This window comes from Aspergillus aculeatus (assembly GCF_001890905.1).
Source record: "Aspergillus aculeatus ATCC 16872 unplaced genomic scaffold ASPACscaffold_12, whole genome shotgun sequence".
In the NCBI taxonomy this organism is placed as follows: domain Eukaryota; kingdom Fungi; phylum Ascomycota; class Eurotiomycetes; order Eurotiales; family Aspergillaceae; genus Aspergillus; species Aspergillus aculeatus.
Genome location: NW_017962987.1, coordinates 286,816 through 306,547, shown reverse-complemented (window position 1 = coordinate 306,547; position 19,732 = coordinate 286,816). Strand labels below are relative to the sequence as shown.

At 51.9% G+C, this 19,732-nt stretch overlaps 6 protein-coding genes across 6 annotated transcripts; 2 read left to right on the top strand and 4 right to left on the bottom strand.

Moving 5' to 3' along the window:
• Nucleotides 1-53: 53 nt before the first annotated feature.
• ASPACDRAFT_80012 (uncharacterized protein) lies at nt 54-1,620 on the bottom strand. The gene is made up of 3 exons (XM_020205542.1): nt 1,113-1,620; nt 725-1,024; nt 54-656 (listed from the first exon to the last, which is right to left on the bottom strand). The coding sequence occupies exons 1-3, from the start codon at nt 1,361-1,363 to the stop codon at nt 284-286; spliced, it is 924 nt and encodes a 307-aa protein (XP_020054224.1). The 5' UTR covers nt 1,364-1,620; the 3' UTR covers nt 54-283.
• Nucleotides 1,621-2,501: 881 nt separating this feature from the next.
• ASPACDRAFT_62152 (FAD-dependent oxidoreductase) lies at nt 2,502-4,091 on the top strand (the record flags this gene model as incomplete). The annotated part of the gene is made up of 3 exons (XM_020203764.1): nt 2,502-2,798; nt 2,909-3,300; nt 3,560-4,091. The coding sequence occupies 3 exons, from the start codon at nt 2,502-2,504 to the stop codon at nt 4,089-4,091; spliced, it is 1,221 nt and encodes a 406-aa protein (XP_020054223.1).
• Nucleotides 4,092-4,446: 355 nt separating this feature from the next.
• On the bottom strand, nt 4,447-6,234 carry ASPACDRAFT_62151 (metallophosphoesterase family protein; the record flags this gene model as incomplete). Its single annotated transcript, XM_020203763.1, has 3 exons — nt 4,447-4,711; nt 4,767-6,145; nt 6,220-6,234. 3 exons carry the CDS (start codon nt 6,232-6,234, stop codon nt 4,447-4,449), a joined length of 1,659 nt encoding a protein of 552 aa, XP_020054222.1.
• A 385-nt stretch (nt 6,235-6,619) lies between these two features.
• ASPACDRAFT_122607 (putative Phosphoserine phosphatase) lies at nt 6,620-8,249 on the bottom strand. The gene is made up of 7 exons (XM_020196555.1): nt 8,035-8,249; nt 7,774-7,898; nt 7,703-7,716; nt 7,560-7,636; nt 7,194-7,496; nt 6,983-7,131; nt 6,620-6,930 (listed from the first exon to the last, which is right to left on the bottom strand). The coding sequence occupies exons 2-7, from the start codon at nt 7,859-7,861 to the stop codon at nt 6,767-6,769; spliced, it is 795 nt and encodes a 264-aa protein (XP_020054221.1). The 5' UTR covers nt 7,862-7,898; nt 8,035-8,249; the 3' UTR covers nt 6,620-6,766.
• Nucleotides 8,250-8,806: 557 nt separating this feature from the next.
• On the top strand, nt 8,807-10,637 carry ASPACDRAFT_122605 (tRNA (adenine-N(1)-)-methyltransferase). The gene is made up of 4 exons (XM_020196554.1): nt 8,807-9,053; nt 9,117-9,263; nt 9,344-9,414; nt 9,477-10,637. The coding sequence occupies exons 1-4, from the start codon at nt 8,906-8,908 to the stop codon at nt 10,614-10,616; spliced, it is 1,506 nt and encodes a 501-aa protein (XP_020054220.1). The 5' UTR covers nt 8,807-8,905; the 3' UTR covers nt 10,617-10,637.
• Nucleotides 10,638-11,628: 991 nt separating this feature from the next.
• On the bottom strand, nt 11,629-13,940 carry ASPACDRAFT_31700 (CCR4-Not complex 3'-5'-exoribonuclease subunit Ccr4; the record flags this gene model as incomplete). The annotated part of the gene is made up of 2 exons (XM_020199833.1): nt 11,629-12,815; nt 12,878-13,940. 2 exons carry the CDS (start codon nt 13,938-13,940, stop codon nt 11,629-11,631), a joined length of 2,250 nt encoding a protein of 749 aa, XP_020054219.1.
• Nucleotides 13,941-19,732: the final 5,792 nt, after the last annotated feature.

Below are 19,732 nucleotides of genomic sequence, written 5' to 3'. Positions count from 1 at the left end.
GCATGATCTTCATTTTGGGTCGGTGAGAAGTGGGCTATGTTCAGATTGTGCATGGGACGACGAGATTAAACTAGTGACTCTTAACCGGCAAACTTCCGGAAGGGGAAATGGGGGTATGAACAATGCATAAGACATGACAGTTGATAATCGTGGCAACAGAGAAAAGAAGACATATGTTTGGACCGCTGACGGGGGAATATGCACACGGCCAGACAAAGTCAACGCCTTCATGAACGATCTCGTTCTCTTGAAGACAATTTCATCATCGACGACCCCACCGGACTCAATTCTTGGCGGCTTTCTTCGGTGGCGGTGGGAAGTAGGGTTGCGGCTGGGGCTGATGGCCCGACAGCGTCTCCGTTGAGTCTTGTTGCATCGAGCGACGTGGGTTCGGGGTGCTGAAATGTTGACGCAGGGGCAGGTCCGAGCTCGAACCGCCGTCGCTCGGCGCCGTGGTGACGTGGTGCATCGGGGACTTGGGAGGCATGCCCAGGGGCTGCATCGTGGTCATGGGGATGCCCGGCGACTTGAGCACGAAGTCCTCGAACTCCTTCATGGCCCGCTCGTCTTCCCGGCGCTCCTCGATTTCCAGGCGCTCTTCCTCGGTGATGATGCAGTTGCGTAGGCTGAGGCAGGTGATGCCGAAGTAGAAGAGACTATAGTGCGTTTGTTAGCTTGGGGAGGCCTTTAAACCGGTTTCAGAGTAAGAAAGGGGTCGACATACATGATGATGATGGAAAATGCGAAGAGTGCTTTTGCTTGCTGGCAGTAATGCACATTTGACTTCACGTAGGCCACGGAGCATTTCTTGGTGATATACCACGGTGCGCCAGGTTGAGGATGGTCTGGGTCCGACATGTCGGGGCCGGCTTGATACCGTACAGAGTAAATCCAAACAGCGACCAGGCCAGCGTGAACAAAGGCGCACACAGGCGGGTAGAGCATATGAAGGATGTGAAGTGGAATCTTGGTGATCCACATGAAGACAGCCAAGATACCGAGGACAAGGTTGTACCGGGTGATACTTTTAGAAGAGAATCGGGTTAGTTTGGAGATTTGCTCTCTCTGCGGAATTTGAGCATCGGTAGCTGTTAGGAGTTCAAAAAACATACAGTGAGCTCCAGACCATTGGGGTCGTGAACGGGCGGTGATTAGCCGCAGCGTAGAGGGCCTCATTGGGGGCACTGTTGAAGCCATTGTCGGCGCCATCCTGCCAGAGCTTCGTGCGGTAGAGATCATGATTCGCGATACCGGTCAATGTTAGGATGATGACCACCAGCGGCAACTCAACGCCCATAAGTATGTACAGGAGGTTATGATTCCGCCATCGTGTCGGGAAGTAAAACTTCTTGGAACCGAACATGGTGAGGGAGGGAGAGCACTGAGTGTAAATAGTACTGTTTCTCTATTCAATGCCAAGATCTTTCTTCAGATCTGGCGGACGGGGGACTGTGAAAGAAACCGTCCCTCTGAAACCCGGAATCCTGCGTTGTCTGGCGCTTCGAGCTCGTATTCTCACCAAGATGCGTTGGAATGAGCCAGAGCCGGCTGGCTGGGCGTTTTCAGTGCAGGGACATCAAAGACAAAGCCGGACAAGCTGAAACGCGAAATTATAGGCAGAGAGGATAAGTTCCTTTGCAAGCAGGAGGGAAGGAATCAGAGAGGGCGTCTGTTGGGAAAGGGAGGGCGCATAGATATGAAGTACCGGCGCCTCCCCGTAGGGAAGGACCCCCAGGTCGAATGGTCCGGATTCCATGAGCACGATGCGGAGAGGGGCAAACGATCACAAAGTATGGCGGAGAGAGCACTGGTTGCATGTTTCTTACACGTGCATCTGGCCAATGCGTGTCGGCCAGGAAGCGCCCGCACTTAGGGCTTGTCGCCAATGAGGCGCCAGAGTGGGCGGTTTGGCTGCCGGCCGTCACACACTAGAGCCGTGTGATGGTGAAGAAAGATCTGCATGCACGCCTCGAGAGGCTTGCTTCTGCAATGAGGGGGAGTAGGCCTGTCAAAGTCTAACGACTCACAGGTAGTCGTTGAACGGCCGTGCTCACTTGAGATCGAAGCGCTCGGGTGGAGTATCCAGCCATGACTGGTGCTGCTGCTGTGACGGCTCATGCATGATTTGAGGTTGAGTATTGCCCTCATACGAAAGGCATAACTGTGTCATCAACTGTACTCTCAAATGTACGCTTCTATATAATCGTAGAAGTCAAAGACTGAAGCTGAATTTCTCGAATCTCCATGATGGTAGTAGTAGTTGGAGATGGTTGGAGGATGGAAAGAGGAAATGCGAGCGGCCGAGCACATGACATGGACGTCACCACCTTCTCGAATCACAGCTCACTTTACAACCATATTGTCTCTTGCACAATCCAAACGAATCACTGCGAAGTCAATAGTCAATCATAAATCCAGAACCTCGAATCAAGCGCTCGGGTAAGGTATTATCAAACCGCGCGGATCTACGGAGTACCCATCACCAAGATTGATGTCTCTGGATGCGCCGTCACACCGTGCTACGCGGCCTGTCACGCCATCTCCAACAATCCCGGGGTCTCTTTAAGCGCCAACAATCGGCTACCACGCTACAGCGTCACCAGATGAGCGCAGCAACAAATGGGAAGGGCACATTGCCCCATCAAATGCGCACTGCCGCCGAGCCCCGCCAAAACCGACTATACAACGTCCGCCTGGCGCATATCGAGCAGGTCAACCCATGTGTGCGACTGCTGCAACTAACCATTCCTCGAGAGGTGCAGAGTCCGGAGGATAACGCGCAGGAAAGTGATCAAGAAGTAAGAGCTAACTTCGATTCCGCACGACCTTCTCTCTTCCCACACTCTGTCGAACCAATTGCTTTACCCCCTCAACCACTCATCATACTAACCACGTCCTCCCCACACAGTCCCACCCACAACCATTGACCTTCCTCCCAGGCCAGTGGCTCGACGTTCACATCCCCTCCATCTCCAACGCAGGAGGCTTCAGTATCACCTCCACCCCCGCGGACGCACAAGTCCTTCCCTCGCTGGCCGAAGCAGCTTCCGTGGAAGCCATCGCCAACGATGAAGCGGGCCTGGCCCCGCTCAACCCTGAGGGTCGATCGCCGTACGTAGAGCTCGCCGTGCGCCACGCGCCCTCGAATCCGGCCAGCGCGTGGCTCTGGAAGCCCACAGAGGAGATCCTGGGTTCCGAGCTCAGCATCCGTGTGGGAGGGAGCTTTGTTTGGCCGCCGTCCGGGGTGCGGTTGACTGATATCCGGAATGTGGTTTTCATTGCGGGCGGAGTGGGAATTAAGTGAGCTTGCCCCGCTTCCTCTCTTTGTTGCGATCTATATAGCATTGATTACCCTGGGTTAGTCCGCGTCTCTGGATTGGCCTTTCCTATCCTTGTGTTGTCACGAAGCGAACAGGGGTGGTTTGGGGCTGCGGGCAGTACGAGATGTAGTTCCCGTTCGGCTTTAAGCATCTTCGCTCCCCTTGTCCCTCAAACCCCAATGGTCTCCTTCTCCTCATGATCATATAACCACAAAAGAGTCCAGCTGACAACATCTAAGTCCCCTCATTTCCATGCTCTCCCACCTAAACAACGACGACGAGGCAACCACCACTCTCCGCCATCCATCCTTCAACATTCACTTCCTGTATTCCACCAAACTCCCCCAACCAGAGACGACGACGACAGCAGCAACAGCAACAGCAACCACTATCCAATCCCCCGAAAGCCTACTGGACCAGATCCTCTTCCTCTCTCGCCTACGACATATCGTAAACATTCAGTCGCAGCTCCGTCGTCTCCGGATCACGCTGCACCTGTTCATCACGAACCTAGACGAAGAGAAGAAGAAAGATTCCTCTCCGCTCTTCGGACACTCATTCGACGATGATAATGACCTGCGGATACATGGTCGCCGGATCAACGCCGACGATCTGCGGGCCGCCGCGGCAAGCGGGGACGATGGGACGATCGAGCCAGGGAAGACGGTAGCCTACGTGTGCGGACCGCCGGGCATGACAGACGATATCGTTGGGAGATTGGAGGGGTTACTTGGTGGTCGAGAAAGGGTATTCTATGAAAAATGGTGGTAAGACCATAAAAAAAAGGGAGCCATAGTGTAAAATGGTATGTGAGAAAGTAGAAAAGAACTGCTGTAGTATTCAGTAAGGAAAAAAATCGATGACAGCAATAGTGCATTCAAAATAGCAAATCAATCTTTTGGAAGGGTAATCCTGCAAAACAATGCCGCCCCCCCTTCCTTTTTGCCAATGCCTGCAGATGCCGGTTTCGAGCTCACACATAGGTATAGGTATAGTACAAAGAAACAAGTCAAAGTTTACTCCGGTTTGTGATCGAAGATAAAAGCCGAGCCGTGGAGCTAAATGGAGCCCTGTGTCAATGAAAACGGATATGAAAGAAGAAGAGAAAAGAAGCCTCTTAATGAACTTAAAGTTCTGGATCCGGTCCCTTGACCGTACCTCCATCAATGATCATCATCTCGTCGATGCGGCCTTCAGTCTCGCCATGCTCAAGCCGCTTGTAGGTCATAACGCGACCGGGGTTCATGTCGAAGTCATAGAACCGCACCCGTCGCACGTAGCCCCCATAGCCTCCGTAACCGCCAAACCCGACTCCACCTCCATAGCACATCCAAAGGGATGGCTTCTCTTCGTGATCACGGTTCAGCATGCAGTAGTCGTTGACGTGGTCACTGGGGGATTTGTTAGCGCATCTGTATCTGCAGGTTCAATATGAGAGACACCTACTGTCCACAGCTCACAAATAGAATGCCCTCTTCTTCCATAGCGTCCTTGAAGCCCGAGTTGAAGCCCGGAGCTGTTGGAGCCTCGGACCAGTTTCCACGGTAGTAGTTGCGAGAGTCGCGGTACTCGGGCACAGGAATGTGGATGAAAGCCATATTCATGTGCATGTGAGTGTATTCGTGGTGCTTGGTCCGCAAGCTATGAGCAGTGTTCTTAAACCAATGGATTTGGGTAGGTTTGATCCAATCGTAGCCGCGGAATTGACGCTCATCAGGGGAGTAAGAGTGGCTATCCAGCAAGTACAGAGTCAGAGCCGAGTGCTGAGTGCTTCCGCGGCCCAGGACTTCCACATAATAATTTCCAACGCCGTCCACTTCCTCAGGCCCCGCCCTCGAGAGCGAGTATGGCAGGTCCTCCAGTATTGTCATTAATTCCAGTCGGGAAAGGTCCCCCTCATCGTCATGGTTGCCGAAAATAGCCGCGTAGGGGATCTTGCGATCGACCAGCAACTTCACAGACTTGAAGAGTGCGCTCTGCGCATCCTTGGCCGTCTCGCCATTGACCTGATCTCCGCTCAAGACGACCATGTCCGGCTGCTCTTCGTCCAGGAGCCGCTCCACAAACTCCAGTGTCCGGGGATCAGCTTCGCACTTCTGGCCCGGAATCGACTCCGCTGGCACGGGGTCTCGGCATGCTCCAAGGCCCGTACTCAAATGCAGATCTGCGAGCTGCATGATCTTGAACCGCCCGTTCTCATTGATGCGAGGCACTGGCTTCTTCGTCTTGGTGGGATCGCCCCTCCGAACGCTAATCCGGGCCTCCAGGGCCTCCGTCCGGCTATCCAGTAGCAGCGGGGTATCCTTCACTTCCCAGCCAATACGAGGGTCCACGGCATCCGCGCCGAACAGAACATCGACGGCCGTGATCGCCTTCTGCGAGTCACTCGCATGCCGCTTGGCGGTCCGCTTCAGCCAGATGCCTCCGGGTCTTTGTTCCCACGTCTCCTTTTCGTCCTCGGGCTTATCTGAGTATTCTGGTACGAGTCGGCTGATCTTGAGGTCAATGACCACTTGGTCGCTGGCGAGCAGCTCCTCCTCTTTCTTGCGCTCGAAGCGGACGAAAGCGCTCGAGGTCCAACCGGTGCGGAGGTAAAGATCCTTCTCCACCTGCGACCATGCCGTCTGTGGGTTTGGTTTGCAGCTGGAAAAGACATTCACGGACGAACAGGTGACAACTGTCACATCGGTGACGACGAGGCCGTTGTAATGGGACGGAAGGTGGCCATGGATGGAGGCAGGGAGGACGCGGAATCGGTTGTCCAAAACCACGACGAGGAGAGTGACAAAGGACGCGAAGATGGCGAGCTGCACGCCCGCTCGAACCTGAGAAGAGACAGTAAAATTAGCAAGGAATCTCGTCGAAAGCGAGCATCAATCTCAGGGATGCACAAACATACAAGTCGGCGTGTCATGCTAAAAGTGGTAGTGTTAATTGGTGGTACCTCTGGCCAGTGCTAAAGAGATGTGTGAAGCGGCCACGAGCACAGGAGCATGTTGAAACACACAAGCACTGCACAGAAGATTCAGGGGCTTGCCAAAGAGAAGGACCTGATCACCGGTCATCTCACAAGGGGCCCTTGATGATTTTCTTTCGAATTCAGGAGGGGAAAGAAGGCGATCCGTTGTTTGGCCTGCCCCAAGCGGAGTCCGCCCCCAGTCCCTACCATGTCGGGAAGGCGGTGGCGGAATGGTCACATGGTTCTGGCCCGTCAAATCGGAAGCTGGACGGGAGCTAGCCCTTTGCAGGTTAGCCAAAGGGGAACCCTGCACTAGCCTCGTTTGAGATATTTGGTTCATCCCCATTTTATGGTAAGCTGCCAGTTGATACCAGCTGAACAAAATTGAATGTCATGTCTATCTATCATTGTAGAGTCTAGCACTTGGCCTGGCTATATGTCTATGACCTTGTAGTCTATATCTATTGCTGCCAAAACTGCCTCTCGTTCAGGCCTTGTTGGCTCCCTCATGGGCCTTGTCCAATCCTTCTTGAGCCACTTTCTTCACAGAGACCTTGCCCGCCAGGATGTCCTTAGTCGTCGCAAGAATCGACTCCCAGCTTTCGAAGAGAGTGAAGGGAACACCTTGACGCTCGCAGAAAGTCACGAGGTCTGGAAGTGTTAGTCAAGCCACTTCAATCAAACGATCCTATAAGAAGCCTACCTTTGCCCTGCTTAGCGAACAGCAGATCCGTCTCTGCCGCAGCAGACAGATCAGAGACCCCATCGCCCGCGTACAGCAAGGTCGGGCGCACGTTGTCTGGTAGCGCGGCGTAAGGCTTGATTTCCAAGGATTTGTCGTGGCCGAAATGGCTAGGGATATGACGTCAGCTGTGTTTGGACTGGTTACGAGGTCCAAGTGCGAGGCTTCTTACCTATCATCGTGGTACTTGATTTTCCAACCACCCTCGCTGTTTATGTCCTTACCATCGCGGCTCTCAACCTCATTTGCAACGATGTAGAGATGGTCGTCTGGCTTGCCGCCCAGCAACGCCTCGAACAGGGCACTGATCACGGGGATCATGCCGGAAGACAAAACAACGATCGGCACATTGTTCTCCCGCGACCAGTGGTAGAACTCGACGAAGTAGGGGTCTAGCTTCATGTTTTTCTTGAGGTACTCGATACACTCATTGTAGGGGGTCTTGATACTGTCTAACATGTCGCGGAAGGAGTCACTAGGTTTGGGTGTTGGAGATTAGCCGACCGTCAAGAAGCCGACCCTGTTTTGACGGACGTACCGGAAGCTCATTGTGCCTTCAAGGACCGCCAGGTTCCCTTCGCGGCGCTTGTCGCGCCCATAACCCAGGTTATCGATCTTGCGAGCGAAGTAGAGAGTCAGTCAAAGACAGCGAAACATTGAATCGACGGGTTGGGAGACTACCATAGCATCGTTGCCTGTTCAAGTTCATTAGCAGGTTTAATAAACTGACGTCACGGTCAGAGCAAGCTTACTGTCTTCAAGAGTGATTGTGCCATCGAAGTCCGTAAAAAAGATGATTTTGGGGTTGGTCTTCATGTATGGAAGATTGGAGGCGGCCATGGTCGGTACTTGTCAAAGGGGCGTTTGATTCGTGGTTCTTTTCTCTAGTCCTGCAATGTCAGACACAACTTTATGCAATATTGATCCAGCGAAATCACCGATCAGGCTTAATCCAGAGGGGCGAACAAGGACGGGATGCGGACAACTGGCGCTGGGGAGCGGGGCCGACAAACCTGATTGAGGGGCAGGGGAAGGCCGCGGCGGGTGAGCGGACAACTGGGCACGAAATGGTTCAAGAGAATGATCAAATGAATGATGCTCACAGTCTTGAGGAAATTTGAGAGAGAGAGCCCCGCGTTGGAGAGGGGGGAAGAAAAAGGAAGAGAGTCAGCAGTCCAGCAGCTAGACTCGATCAGTGAAAGAGTGGATAATCACGAAACCCGCCATAGAGCAAAGATCAATTGGGCCACGCTTGACACTTGAGTCAGTCGTTAGATCGGCGGAGTTTCCCCAGATACTGTGCCAATTCGAGACTAGTTCATCAGTGAATTGTATTCTTTTTTCCGCAATGGAAATCGTTCCTGGGGCTCGGGGTCAACCTGCGCCCGCCGCTTTTATGGAACAAGACGGAAGGCATCTCGGAGCTCTTCCGGCCACTCACTTCAGTCTTTCTATGAAGACGCACCGCCCAGTCATGCTGGGGGCGGAGACAACAACGGGAGCGGACCGTCTCTTCAGGTGAGGAGACTGCAGGACTGCAGTCTCCTGTGTCAAGATATCGCCTGTATCGCATTAGTCTCTTAAAGATCATGTGAAAGAACTCTCTTGAGGTGTTATACCAGCAGTTGTCTCAGGTGCTTGAGTAACCATTGTTGACCAGATCAAGAAAGATAAGACGGAACAGTGGAAATCCTGCCCAGCACACGCACTCTTGAGACATCTCCACGTCCTCTCTCCGCCGGCCGGGGTACAAAAAGCGGCGCGAGTCGGACCGGCACCGGATAAGGAAAGCGTAATCGGTCCCTTTCAATCGGAAAAGTTTCGTTATGATGCAGTAGAAGTCAAACAACCTTCTTGTCATTCCCCTCGGATCGTTTGCCCTCAATGGCGCGTCTGCTGCAAGCACTGCGTCGGATCTTGGGACCGACGCCTTCAGCTGCGCCCAAGACCCCAAGCCCGAGTCCTTCATTGCCATCGCAACCCATCGCCCGCCGTTTTCCATATATTGATACCAATTTTACCTATCTCCGGGGTAAGGGGATCACACCCGCCTGCGATTGCTGTTATGTGTGTACTGATACCTAAATGTCACTAGAGGGAGATAGAGCCGTCGTCGATGGGAAAACGCCTCTGTTAACCAAACCACTGCGCAAGGGTGGCCGGACAGATGTCCGTCGGGGGAAGTTGGAGCATGACGATATTATCGGCCGGAGAGTGCGAGATCTGATCCCGTCACATAAGGGTATGTTTACCTTTGTGCCATCTTGTACCACCAAGACGAGAAGATAAATAAGCTAAGCGCTGACCCGTACATCTATCCAGGCCCGGAATACAGGCTCTATCTGCCCACTCTCGAAGAATATGTCGCACTGACGCCTCGCCTGGTGACACCGGTATGCACAACCACCACAACAAGCTGGTCCCCCGTCTAACGGAAGATCCGCAAACTATCTAGATTTACTCCGCAGATGCCAATCTAATTGTCTCCCTCCTCGACATCCACGTGGCGCCTTCCTCCGATCCCGAACAAGCTCCTCTCGAAATCCTCGAATCCGGCACCGGCCATGGGTCCTTGACCCTCCATCTCGCTCGTGCCATCCAGGGCGCCAATTCCATTCCACCTCCGTTTCCAACAACCTCTCAAGTCAAAGACCTCGTTCCCTCCCGTACCTCCTCGCAAACACCTTCATCAGAACCAACAACAACAACAGAAGCAAGCCCAGAACCCGCCACCCCCTCAACTTCTGCCTCAGTCACTACCACCACCACCACCTCAGAAACAAACCCCACCGATTCTCTCGCCACCCAAACGATCTGGGACAACTGGCGCTCTCAGCGCAAAGCCGTCATCCATACCGTCGACATCACCCACAAAACCGCCCGCCACGCCGAAACCCTCGTCCGGGGCTTCCGCCGCGGCATCTACGCCGGCAACGTCGACTTCTACTCCGGCCCTGTCGAGACCTGGGTCGCTGCGCAGAAACAGGAACGTAGCCGTTCCGCCGCCTCGACCGCCGAGGCCGATAACCAAACAACAACCACAGCTTCAGAGCCGGAAGTGGAAGTGGACCCGTTCCTCTCGTACGCGATCCTCGACATGCCCTCCTCGCACCTGCGCATCCCGCACGTCACCTCGATCCTGAAACGCGACGGTCTGCTCGCGGTCTTCACGCCCAGCGTAACCCAGATCGGCGACTGTCTGGAGTTGATCCGCCGGGAGCGGTTGCCGCTGATTCAGGAGAAGGTGGTGGAGCTGGGCAATGGGATCAGCAGCGGGCGGCTGTGGGATGTGCGGCATGCGACAAGGAAAACCAAGGAGACACTTTCGGACGCTGGGGCCGGCGCTTCTTTTTCCTCCTCCGTGCCGGAGGAGGGGGTAGAGGCAGAGCAAGAGGGTGCGGTTGGTGAGGAGGTTGCGGAGGGGACAGCGGCTTCGGCCTCGGCTTCCAGCTCGGTGGACGAAGGTGCGGATCGGGTGCTGGTCTGTCGACCCAAGGTTGGCACCAGGATCGTGGGAGGTGGGTTTATTGGTATCTGGCGGAGGATTGAGGATTGGAAGGTGAAGGAGAAGGTGGCCACCAGTACCGACGCCTAGGCTACGCGACACACCATGTATAGCCGATTTCCCCCCAGATGTAATTATACCCTTTGTCTATAAAATAGTTAGAAATAGATTGTTGTGACTGCCTATCCATTTTGGACCATATCAGTGGCCCTGGCACCTATAGTTACTATGAACACCCCTCCAGTCAAAAGCATATACAAAACCCCATTACCTAGACAAGTGTCTGACGAATTATCGGAACTACAAAATTCTTCTACGGTGTAACAGCAAAACTACAAGTGACGAGGAAAAAGAGCAGCGCTCTCAACCAACCAACCACACCATCAGACTCTTCAAAAGGGGATAAAAAGAACCAAATCTTGCTTTCTGCATCTCCAAATGGTGAAAAAAACACAACGAACGAATAAATCGTATCAGGGTTCAAGACTATGTAACCCAACCGACCAGCCAACCCATGCATACACACAACATCAGCAACAGCAACAGCAACATGACACCATTCGCCTGTCTTGAGTGCAAAAGGACGAAAAGAGTTTCAAACGGAGGAGGGAGGGCAAAAGGGAAAGAACCCGAAGAGAGATGTCAAATTCGGGACCAGGATCCAATCTACAAGTAGATCACGAAGCCGACGGTAGGAAGCCAGAGAGAGAGAGAGAGAGAGAGAAAGAAGAGGCGGAAGGAAGCGTCGTTAAGGGAGAAAAAAAAAAGAGCATAAGACAAATCCTAACACATACCAACGGAGAGAAGCGAAAAGATTGAGAAAGAAGAAAAGCTGCTGCTGCGCCATGGAAAAAGCTACTTTCCAAAGAAAATCCGGGGATGCAGGTTCGGCTGCATGAAAAAGTCCCCCCACCGGGCGACAGCAGAAACAAGAAATAGACTCACAAGAAGAAGAATGGTAAGAGTGGAAAAATGCAGCACAAGCAAGGAAGCAACTGAAGAACACCACAGACACGCGAAAGGCCCCCAAAGATTCCGAGATAACAAGATAAACCGGCTACACAAACACCAGTTCTCGTAAGATTCAACATGCTCCGTTCCCTCAATTCCGTTGCGGTCCAAAATCCGCTTCCACAACCTTGCCCTTTTTCCCTTTAATGGTAAACTCCGCAAATAATGCGATATGATCACTTGGAAAATGAAAGTTGGGGAATCCGGGCACTTTCTGCAGATAGTCCTTGTCCACCTCCCCAAGTAACGCCGACACATGAAGTGTATTCGATGAAAACCAGATGTAGTCCAGAATATCCTTGAAATCCGGCGTGTAGTTTGTGAAGCTGAGCTCGCCGATGGAATTGTAGGCAGACTTCAGCTTGAACGGATGCGTCATACCAACTCGGCTGAGGTTGCCGTAAAGGCGCTTCTCCAGATCGGGATGTGCCTCCGTAAGCCGGCCATTGGCGACCAGATTGTAGGCCGCTGATCCAGGCGCAGAGTTGAAGTCTCCGCACATGAAGAGCGGGATCTGCTCGCCGCTGCTATACTCCATGGATGGCGCGCATTCCGGAGGGTTTTCGGTCTCATTGCCCCCTGCATCAGCAAAGCGGAACGCCGTCTTTTCGGTACAGGCAGGCCACTTGGCATATTTGTCGGAGAGCTTGGTGATTTCTTCCATCAGGATGGCCGTTTGAATCAACTTGACATCCTTGAAAGCGGGATCCCAATAGAGATGGGCATTGACAACGATGAAGCGTGAGCCAGTTAACCGGTTTTCCAGGAATACGACAACAGCAATGTGATCCTTCTGCCAAAGGCGGTTATAGATGTCGTCTTGGCCCTTGGCGTCGGGCCTCCGTACGGCCGTCTGACCGAAGTTGATCAACTGCTTGTCGAGGAGAATGAATTTGCTGTCTTTGAAGAAGGTAGCGCAACCATCGACATTCTTGGCTTCCTCCTCTTGCATACCCATGGCGCGTCCTCTAGGCCAATAAACACCCTTGTAATTGTTGTACGCCAGCTGCTCCCTGAAGAATCCATTGTAGCTTCCCTGGTCGACTTCCTGAAGACAGACAATGTCCGAGTCGTGGGACCTCAACTCGCTCAGGATAAGCTCTCGTCTATACTCCCATGACAGCGCACGTGAAGGAGTATAGCCGAAGTGGGATGCAGTGGCAGACGATTCGCACAGCGCGTTGTAAGAGAGAACGGTGACCTTCTCGGTGGGAGCGTTGCGGGAATTCGCGGTCTCGTCCAGAATGACCCAGTCTCGATCGGGTGGTGAAAGTTGAACTATGGCTAAAACGTTAGTTATCAACTAAGTGATGCGGACATTCTCCGAGCCGTATACATACCTGGCATTTCTTCCCTCAGATACTTGATCAGAGCTCTCGTGCCCTCCTTGATGATCTGAGACTTCAAAACGTCGTTCAGCGGGTTTCCTTCTATACCCAACATCTCCAGCCTGTACAAATAACCCATTTCGTAAGGTAGCGTGCGAATATTGTTGTCAAAGAGCAGAAGTTGTTTCAAGCTTGTGAGCATACCAATCTCCTCGGGAAGCTCGGTAAGGTCGTTGCTCGAAAGATCCAAGTGAGTCAACTTCCGCAATTGTCCAATGGCCGGAGGAAGAGTTTTGAGCTTGTTGTGGTTCAGATACAATTTCTCGAGAAAGGTGTAACTGAAGAGGGACGACGACAGAGCCCGCAAGCCTTGTCCGCCGAAATCGAGAGCATGCCAACCTTGCCGCGAGGATGCTTTCGATTTGACAACGCCATTTCTCTCTTCACCTCCATTCTCTTGTGGTTCGGGATGGCTGGGCGCGATCTGAATGCCTTTAGTCTGCTGAGCAACTGTCCGAGCATAATAGTGGGGTGAATTGGCCTGTCGCGACTCCGCCGCTAGTTGAAGCTGTTGCTGCCAATGTTCGTTCATGGAGTCCTCGAGTTCCTCCTCAACATTGACATGAGCCCCGTTCTGGAGGGGACCGGGAGTGAAATGCGGAGTAGCGGCAGCCAATGCCCCGCTGGAGAAGTTGTGTTGGTGGCTAATGTTGTGGGAAGCTTGGTTATGGTGGGCATGGTGATGGGGTTGCTGAGCAGGATGCGGATGATGGCTTTGCGACTGGAACTTAGGCATCTGCATGCCAAAGCGTTGGTGGGTCTGGCCGCCATTTATCATGACATGCTGCCCTTGGTGGGTTTGGCTGTACATCGTGAAGGGATTGAGAGCCGCTGCTTGGCTGAGAGGAGGGGAGCGGGAGGGTGAAGGGGTCTCGTGGCTAAATTTTAGTCTTCCAGTCGGGGAGTTGGTCCCGTTCCGTGCGAGGTGACGTTGGTGAGAGTGTTGTTGCGCTTGTGTTTGGAAGAAGAACTGCCCGGCCCCAGGCTGCTGGAACCTGTAGGTACCATCTGCCATTTAACGTGGCAGACGAGACCGTGAGTGGACTGATTGGGGAAAGGTTCTAGAGCAGATTGAGGCTGGACGAGCCGGTTTGGAGAAGGTGACGGCGGTGGCAGGAGAGAGAGGAGGATTCGGGGACTGGATACGTTCTCTCCTTCTCTTCAACATGGGGTCCTAGGCGGAACCACCCCAATTCGGACACGCAGGGGATCACGAGTGCAGCGACTCTCACCACTTGTTGGATGGTCTGGTGCGGCTTGAGCTGGAGTTCCAATAAATCGGATGGGGGGACGGAGGGGCGATCGAGGTGCAAGCGACGGAGGGGGTGTGGGCAGGCGGGTGGGTGGTCGGAGCGAGCGAGTCAGAGGATCGGAAGACGATTAACTGGCCAGAATCCTGAATATGAAGTTGAGCAGCGCTCTCAGACAGCCGGTATAACTATCAAAGTGAGGAATGCGCGCGAGCAATCGAGGAAACGATGATGTAGCAGAGACGCCAGCGACTCGAAGAGATAGATGGGAGACGGAGTCGCCTTGGGAGGCTCCGAAGTTGGTTTGCATTCGAAAGGCGGGAGGTCGTCGGGGTCACGTGGTGTCACATCCAAGCGGGCGCAGTTCGCCGCCAATGGCAAAGCCAAGGCCACCCTTCCTTTTCAGCTGATGCTTAGATTGATTGATTGATTGATTGATTGATTGATTGATATTGATCGCCTATGGCTTTCGTCTTTTCAGTCGATTCGCTCTTCTGCATTTCTGTTTCTTTCTGTTACAACAAATCCCTTGTTTCCCGCAATCCAGGGTTGAACAACTGTAGTAAGGTAGCCCAAGGCAGCCTCAATTCACTCTCCCCAATTGATATTCAGGTAGCTTTTAACTATTACTCACCACTCTGGGAGCCCAGGGATCTACGGGGAAGGGAGGGGCTACTATTGACAACGGCAAGGGCCTAGTCACATAGTCACCTACAAGTACTAACTAGCATTAATGCTAAGAGATGTAGGGGGTGCCTGTCATCCTTCTTGCCAGATCTCCTATTTACATATCTTTCTCCATTGTCCATCGACAATCGGGTTTTATTCAGACTGCGGGTTTATCCGTGCCGTCCCTCCACTCACAGTCAGTTTACAACATTATTGGAGACTTGTTGGTGGTTTGAACAGCTCAACAACCTGCCTTCACACTATCTTATCTCGATTTAATATAAGGAAATGCTAGGACCTCTTTGACAATCTCGCTTGCTTCCCCGCAGAGGGAACAATGGTGCTGACTACGACCCTCCACCCCCCTTTCCCCCTGGTCAACCGGAACCTACAGAATGGCAGTTCAAAGCTAAGAGACACCTGGAGTGGGGTAAAGATCTGGCTATTTCCCGCCGCCCTTTGCAGCAATCGTCCTAAGGCGTATGTTTGAAGAGGTACACTAGTATACTGGACACGAAACAAAGTACTGAGATTGTCCGACCATCTTGCATGGTTAGTAGAGTTTACCAACACCTGAGCAGTGGGACAATGCGCACATCTACCCAAAGATCACCAGCGATTGTCGCTAAACAGCGCTCAGGGGGTGTGCGTTTCTTCTCATACTTTCTAGGATATTCTATTCACACCACCAGTCGATCATCGGGTTGAACCTGCCAGGATTTCTGCCCAGGGGCTTGAAGTCGACCATTTCGACACTCTCTATTTGTTTTCAAAACAACGCTTCAAACCATTGATCTTGCCCCTTTATTGAGTCCACCCACTTGTCGGAAGGGTGGCAAAGTCGCAGCGGAAGAACACAAAATGGCACAACGGAGGATGAGGGTAGAGCATATCAGATGATCGATGTCATGTCAAATTGGTTCTCCACTCACTTCACTTGGCCACTGCCACCACTGATGGTTGCCACTGGCGGAGTCAGCCAGGGTCAGCTAGAGTGCTCGAATCAACATTCACAGTAAGCTTACTTGAGCTGTCAGAATCAGGTGGCACCTCGATCTCGATCTTGTTCAGAAAAGACTGTACTCAGCTGGAGCTGAGCTGTTTACATTCCTGCCAACTCGGCTCCTGTTACCACAGTCAACCCAGACTGCCTCGACTCTGATTGAAGCCAGTCTCTAGCTTGAAGCTGTATTTACTCCATATCCTGTCAACACTAAACAGTTCAATACGTCTCATTCTCCTAAGTTATATACGCTTCAACTTTGCTTCCAATAATTTGAGTAGGTTTGCTTACTGATTGAATACTATCGCGCTTTGCAGGGGCTTTTTCAAAGTGTGCTTTGACACTGTGCTGAGCAGCACTGGCCTTGATGTGAAGACCGCTGTATCTATAGCCTCAAGATATAGTTATAAAGTATACTAAATGCAGAACATCGATGGACTACTAGCCAATCCTGGAAAATTAAGTCTGATAATTGAACCCCAACGATTTAATTCTGAGGTTTCATGAAGATCTTATAATCCAATTGTGTCAGTTGGATAGCACAACTTCATGTCCTGCCTGCACCGAGAATTCGAAGGGTGGTTCATGAGTTTTGGCTGAGGATGAATCAAGCGATGCAGGTCAGACGAGATTGCTGGAGTCAAGATCCAAGACCGAGGTTCTCTATAGAACGCCTTACAATGCGTTCAACCTGTTCCTGGAGCCTCATTTTTATCCACCTATAATAGACTGGCAATTGGCCACTGTGAGTATACTAAGTATGATCCTAGACTAATTATAAGTCGAGCCCCCTTTCAGTTTACCTTCACAGGGAAGATGACAAGCTACACGGCCAGAACTATACGGGATAGTCAACCATAACAGCCTTATGCAAGATACACAAAGTACTCAACAACAAGCTGGGGGTAAGCCATCTGAACATCACAGAACTTCTGGTTACTCAATTCTGCCCCCAGCTCGCCATTAAGCAGCCTTTTATAATCCACGAAAGCACAGCCATAGCAGTAGTACTGCACACAGATGCACAAACATATACATGCAGAGACAATCTAAGCATTGTCAGTCCACGCCCCACCACTTTTAGAATGCAAGGGGGGCAAAGAAGAAGACACACAGACAAGGCAGGGGTCAACCTGCGTTCGAAACAATTCCTTTAAATTCTCAACTAACTAGTAGTTAGCGACCGACCCTGGAGTCGGTACCCAGGCAGTGGTACCTCCCCGTCTCTCCCTGTCAGGGCAACAAGTGACCCGTGCCAGCACGTGTCAGTGGCCCCCTCCCCCCCAATTCCTTTCTCCTCGGGGGGCCGGCAATGCACATAGCCTAGGTGACTTCGGTTTATAGAACCACCCACCCAGCCTGGCGGGGCGTTAGACCGACCCAGAGGTTTCATTGAGTAATGAAAATCCATCTCGTCAATTGAGTCAGTCGACTCAGCATGGGAAATCATCTTCCCTGGCCACGATCTAGACTGCCATTTGCACTGTTGAAGTTCTTCTCTCCTCGGTGGTCGTGTTACCTTCGACTATGCAATTTCTCCCTCAGGGAATGAAGCCTCAGATCTTTACAGGATACGGTATACAACTCTGACACCGCCAGCGGAAGGCAGAACCATGGTGATGGGTTAACGCATCCCCCGCCGTGCGACGTGCCGCGCCCATTGTCTCGCCTCCCCGTCACCCGTCCCGGAGGGAATCTTCATCTCGGTATCTCAGACAAGAAGATCCACACACCGGAACCCAAGGAAGGGGAAACAACGGATCAGTCGGTTGTCATGATGTCAGACTTTCAGTGACATGCACTACTATTATTATTGTGAATTATATTATTATCATCGCAAATGGCGCCGATACTTCTCTTCCCTCGACGTCCAGGGGCGAAAGACACTGCCTCATTCTCCTCCTACGGTCATATTATAAACACTCAGCCACGAGCTAGATACCCATGTTAAAGCAGCCACTCTTTTCAAGTAACAGTAGCAGTGCAACGTATGGTACCGGTAAGGCAATAGTGAATTCTGATCCCGGCAGAAGATAATCAACAGGAATAAAATAGAAAAACCAAAGACGATCGGGGGCCGGCACCTCGGCGGGAAAGAAAAAAAGACAAGGAGCAGAAGAAAATCCCAACCCAATTAAATCCATCCTACTACTGGAGCAAGCCCAGGACCGAGGGGGGAGTTCGTCACGGAGGAACAACTCCGTGAGACATAGATCCAAACCACACCCAATTTTAACTTCCTGAACTTTACGCAAGTCGCAACCGCAACAGACAGAGAAAGAGAAAGTCCTGTGTGCACGGTGTGGGTGTGTGGTGTGTGGTGTCGTGTTCGCTTCGAACCGTGGGTTTCTTATTGAACTCCCCGGAAGTACCGGTACCCATTTTCTTGGGTTGAAATTCCCAAGGAAAAAGAAGCCCGCCCGCGTACGCCGGGCGTAGGGTAGGTAGTTAGTTTGAAGTAAACTTATTAAGGACCCCGTGCCCGGAATTGGACATACTCGGTACAGTTGGTACTAGACTACCGTAGTACTGTAGTAGACTAGCACGACTTCCCGAGACGATTTTGTCCGGGTAAGGAAAGCGCTACTAACGTTACTACTCAGTACTTGGAAACCAAGGCCGAACACGAAAAAGCAAAAGGGCTGAGTTGTGGTATTTAGTATACATACGGATAGGTAACTTGAACTTCCTGCATAGTACCTCTGTCATGGACTAACTATCTCACGGTCAAAGTTCCGATCAGACGGATCAGATGCCCACACACACCCTCTCGCGTTCTTGCATTGCATTCCCATCCATGCAGTCAATCGGGGGTTGTCCTGATCTATCTATCGCGGGGAAAAGGTTCCGGGAGCTCGGATGCCTTGCTGCAAGTATGTACGGAGTACTGTGCTGGCAGCTCTGGGATAGATATACATACCTTTTGGACAAGTATAAGAGTTGCTTTCTCAAATGTAATGTACTTTGTTCCCGTATCATCCTGGCGTTGGAAATATGATTTGATTCGGCTTCATTCGTGGAGCTGGCGTTAGGGCGAAGATTTGCCGCCACCACCACTAGAAAGTTACTCATCGCTTCCCTAGGCTAGGTCTCCGAGTGGGCATTTCGGCGAGTATTCGGTGCTATACTTTAGACGACGATTTCCAATATCTCCAAGAGCCGTTTCAACGGTGAGGGAGGGGAAATAGATAAATGCTCATTTTCAGTCCACGCTAACAGGCAAGTCAAGAGGGTCAAAGAGGAGAAAAAACAATTAAGGCCAGGCCGGGTCCATTCCAGAAACGTTGGCCTTCCGGGACCACTCACTGCACTTAAGCCTGGAGTCGACGATAGTAAACTACGAAGTCACTAAAGTAAACTACTAAAATTGCGTCGCAACAAGTGGAGTGGCCCTAAGGGGTCATCGAGCCGGGGCGGTTTGATTTTCTTGTCACAATGTGGTTTTCTATTTTTTTTCTGATTTCATTTGATTTGATTTGATTTTTTGCCCCCCTCCTTTCGGCCTGACTGTTTTCGTTTCTTTCTCTCGTTCTCCCCTCCTTTAATCGAAGGAACACCTTCTCCTTCCATGGGTCAGATTGACCTGGAACGGTGTCCGAGCTGCGTAACATTCATCATCACTCACTGCCTCCTTCCTCACCACCACCACCACCACCACTACCACTGCCACTACCACCACCACATTTAATACTGTCAGCCTCGCTTGTCTCGGCCCTTTTTCTACTCTATTTCTGTCGCCATCAACGTATCATGTCCCTCTTAATCGAACTTCTGCCCCGTTCGTGACCGATCTGCGCTGCCACTGTTTGTATGCGGAAGAATGCACATCGTTCGTTCTTAGCAGGTCCCCTCAATTGACGAGCATCCACCACTCCACCTTAACCC

Excerpts from the sequence above, each read along its gene's own strand:
- ASPACDRAFT_80012 (XM_020205542.1), bottom strand. The coding sequence starts at position 1,363 with ATGTTCGGTTCCAAGAAGTTTTACTTCCCGACACGATGGCGGAATCAT. Across the intron at positions 1,025-1,112 it reads CCAATGGTCTGGAGCTCACT|TATCACCCGGTACAACCTTG; the intron begins GTATGTTTTTTG and ends CTCTTCTAAAAG. Across the intron at positions 657-724 it reads GCATTTTCCATCATCATCAT|TCTCTTCTACTTCGGCATCA; the intron begins GTATGTCGACCC and ends AACGCACTATAG.
- ASPACDRAFT_122607 (XM_020196555.1), bottom strand. The coding sequence starts at position 7,861 with ATGGCCGCCTCCAATCTTCCATACATGAAGACCAACCCCAAAATCATC. Across the intron at positions 7,497-7,559 it reads GAAGGCACAATGAGCTTCCG|TGACTCCTTCCGCGACATGT; the intron begins GTACGTCCGTCA and ends ACCCAAACCTAG. Across the intron at positions 7,132-7,193 it reads ATCAAGTACCACGATGATAG|CCATTTCGGCCACGACAAAT; the intron begins GTAAGAAGCCTC and ends TCATATCCCTAG.
- ASPACDRAFT_122605 (XM_020196554.1), top strand. The coding sequence starts at position 8,906 with ATGGCGCGTCTGCTGCAAGCACTGCGTCGGATCTTGGGACCGACGCCT. Across the intron at positions 9,054-9,116 it reads CAATTTTACCTATCTCCGGG|AGGGAGATAGAGCCGTCGTC; the intron begins GTAAGGGGATCA and ends AAATGTCACTAG. Across the intron at positions 9,264-9,343 it reads TCTGATCCCGTCACATAAGG|GCCCGGAATACAGGCTCTAT; the intron begins GTATGTTTACCT and ends ACATCTATCCAG.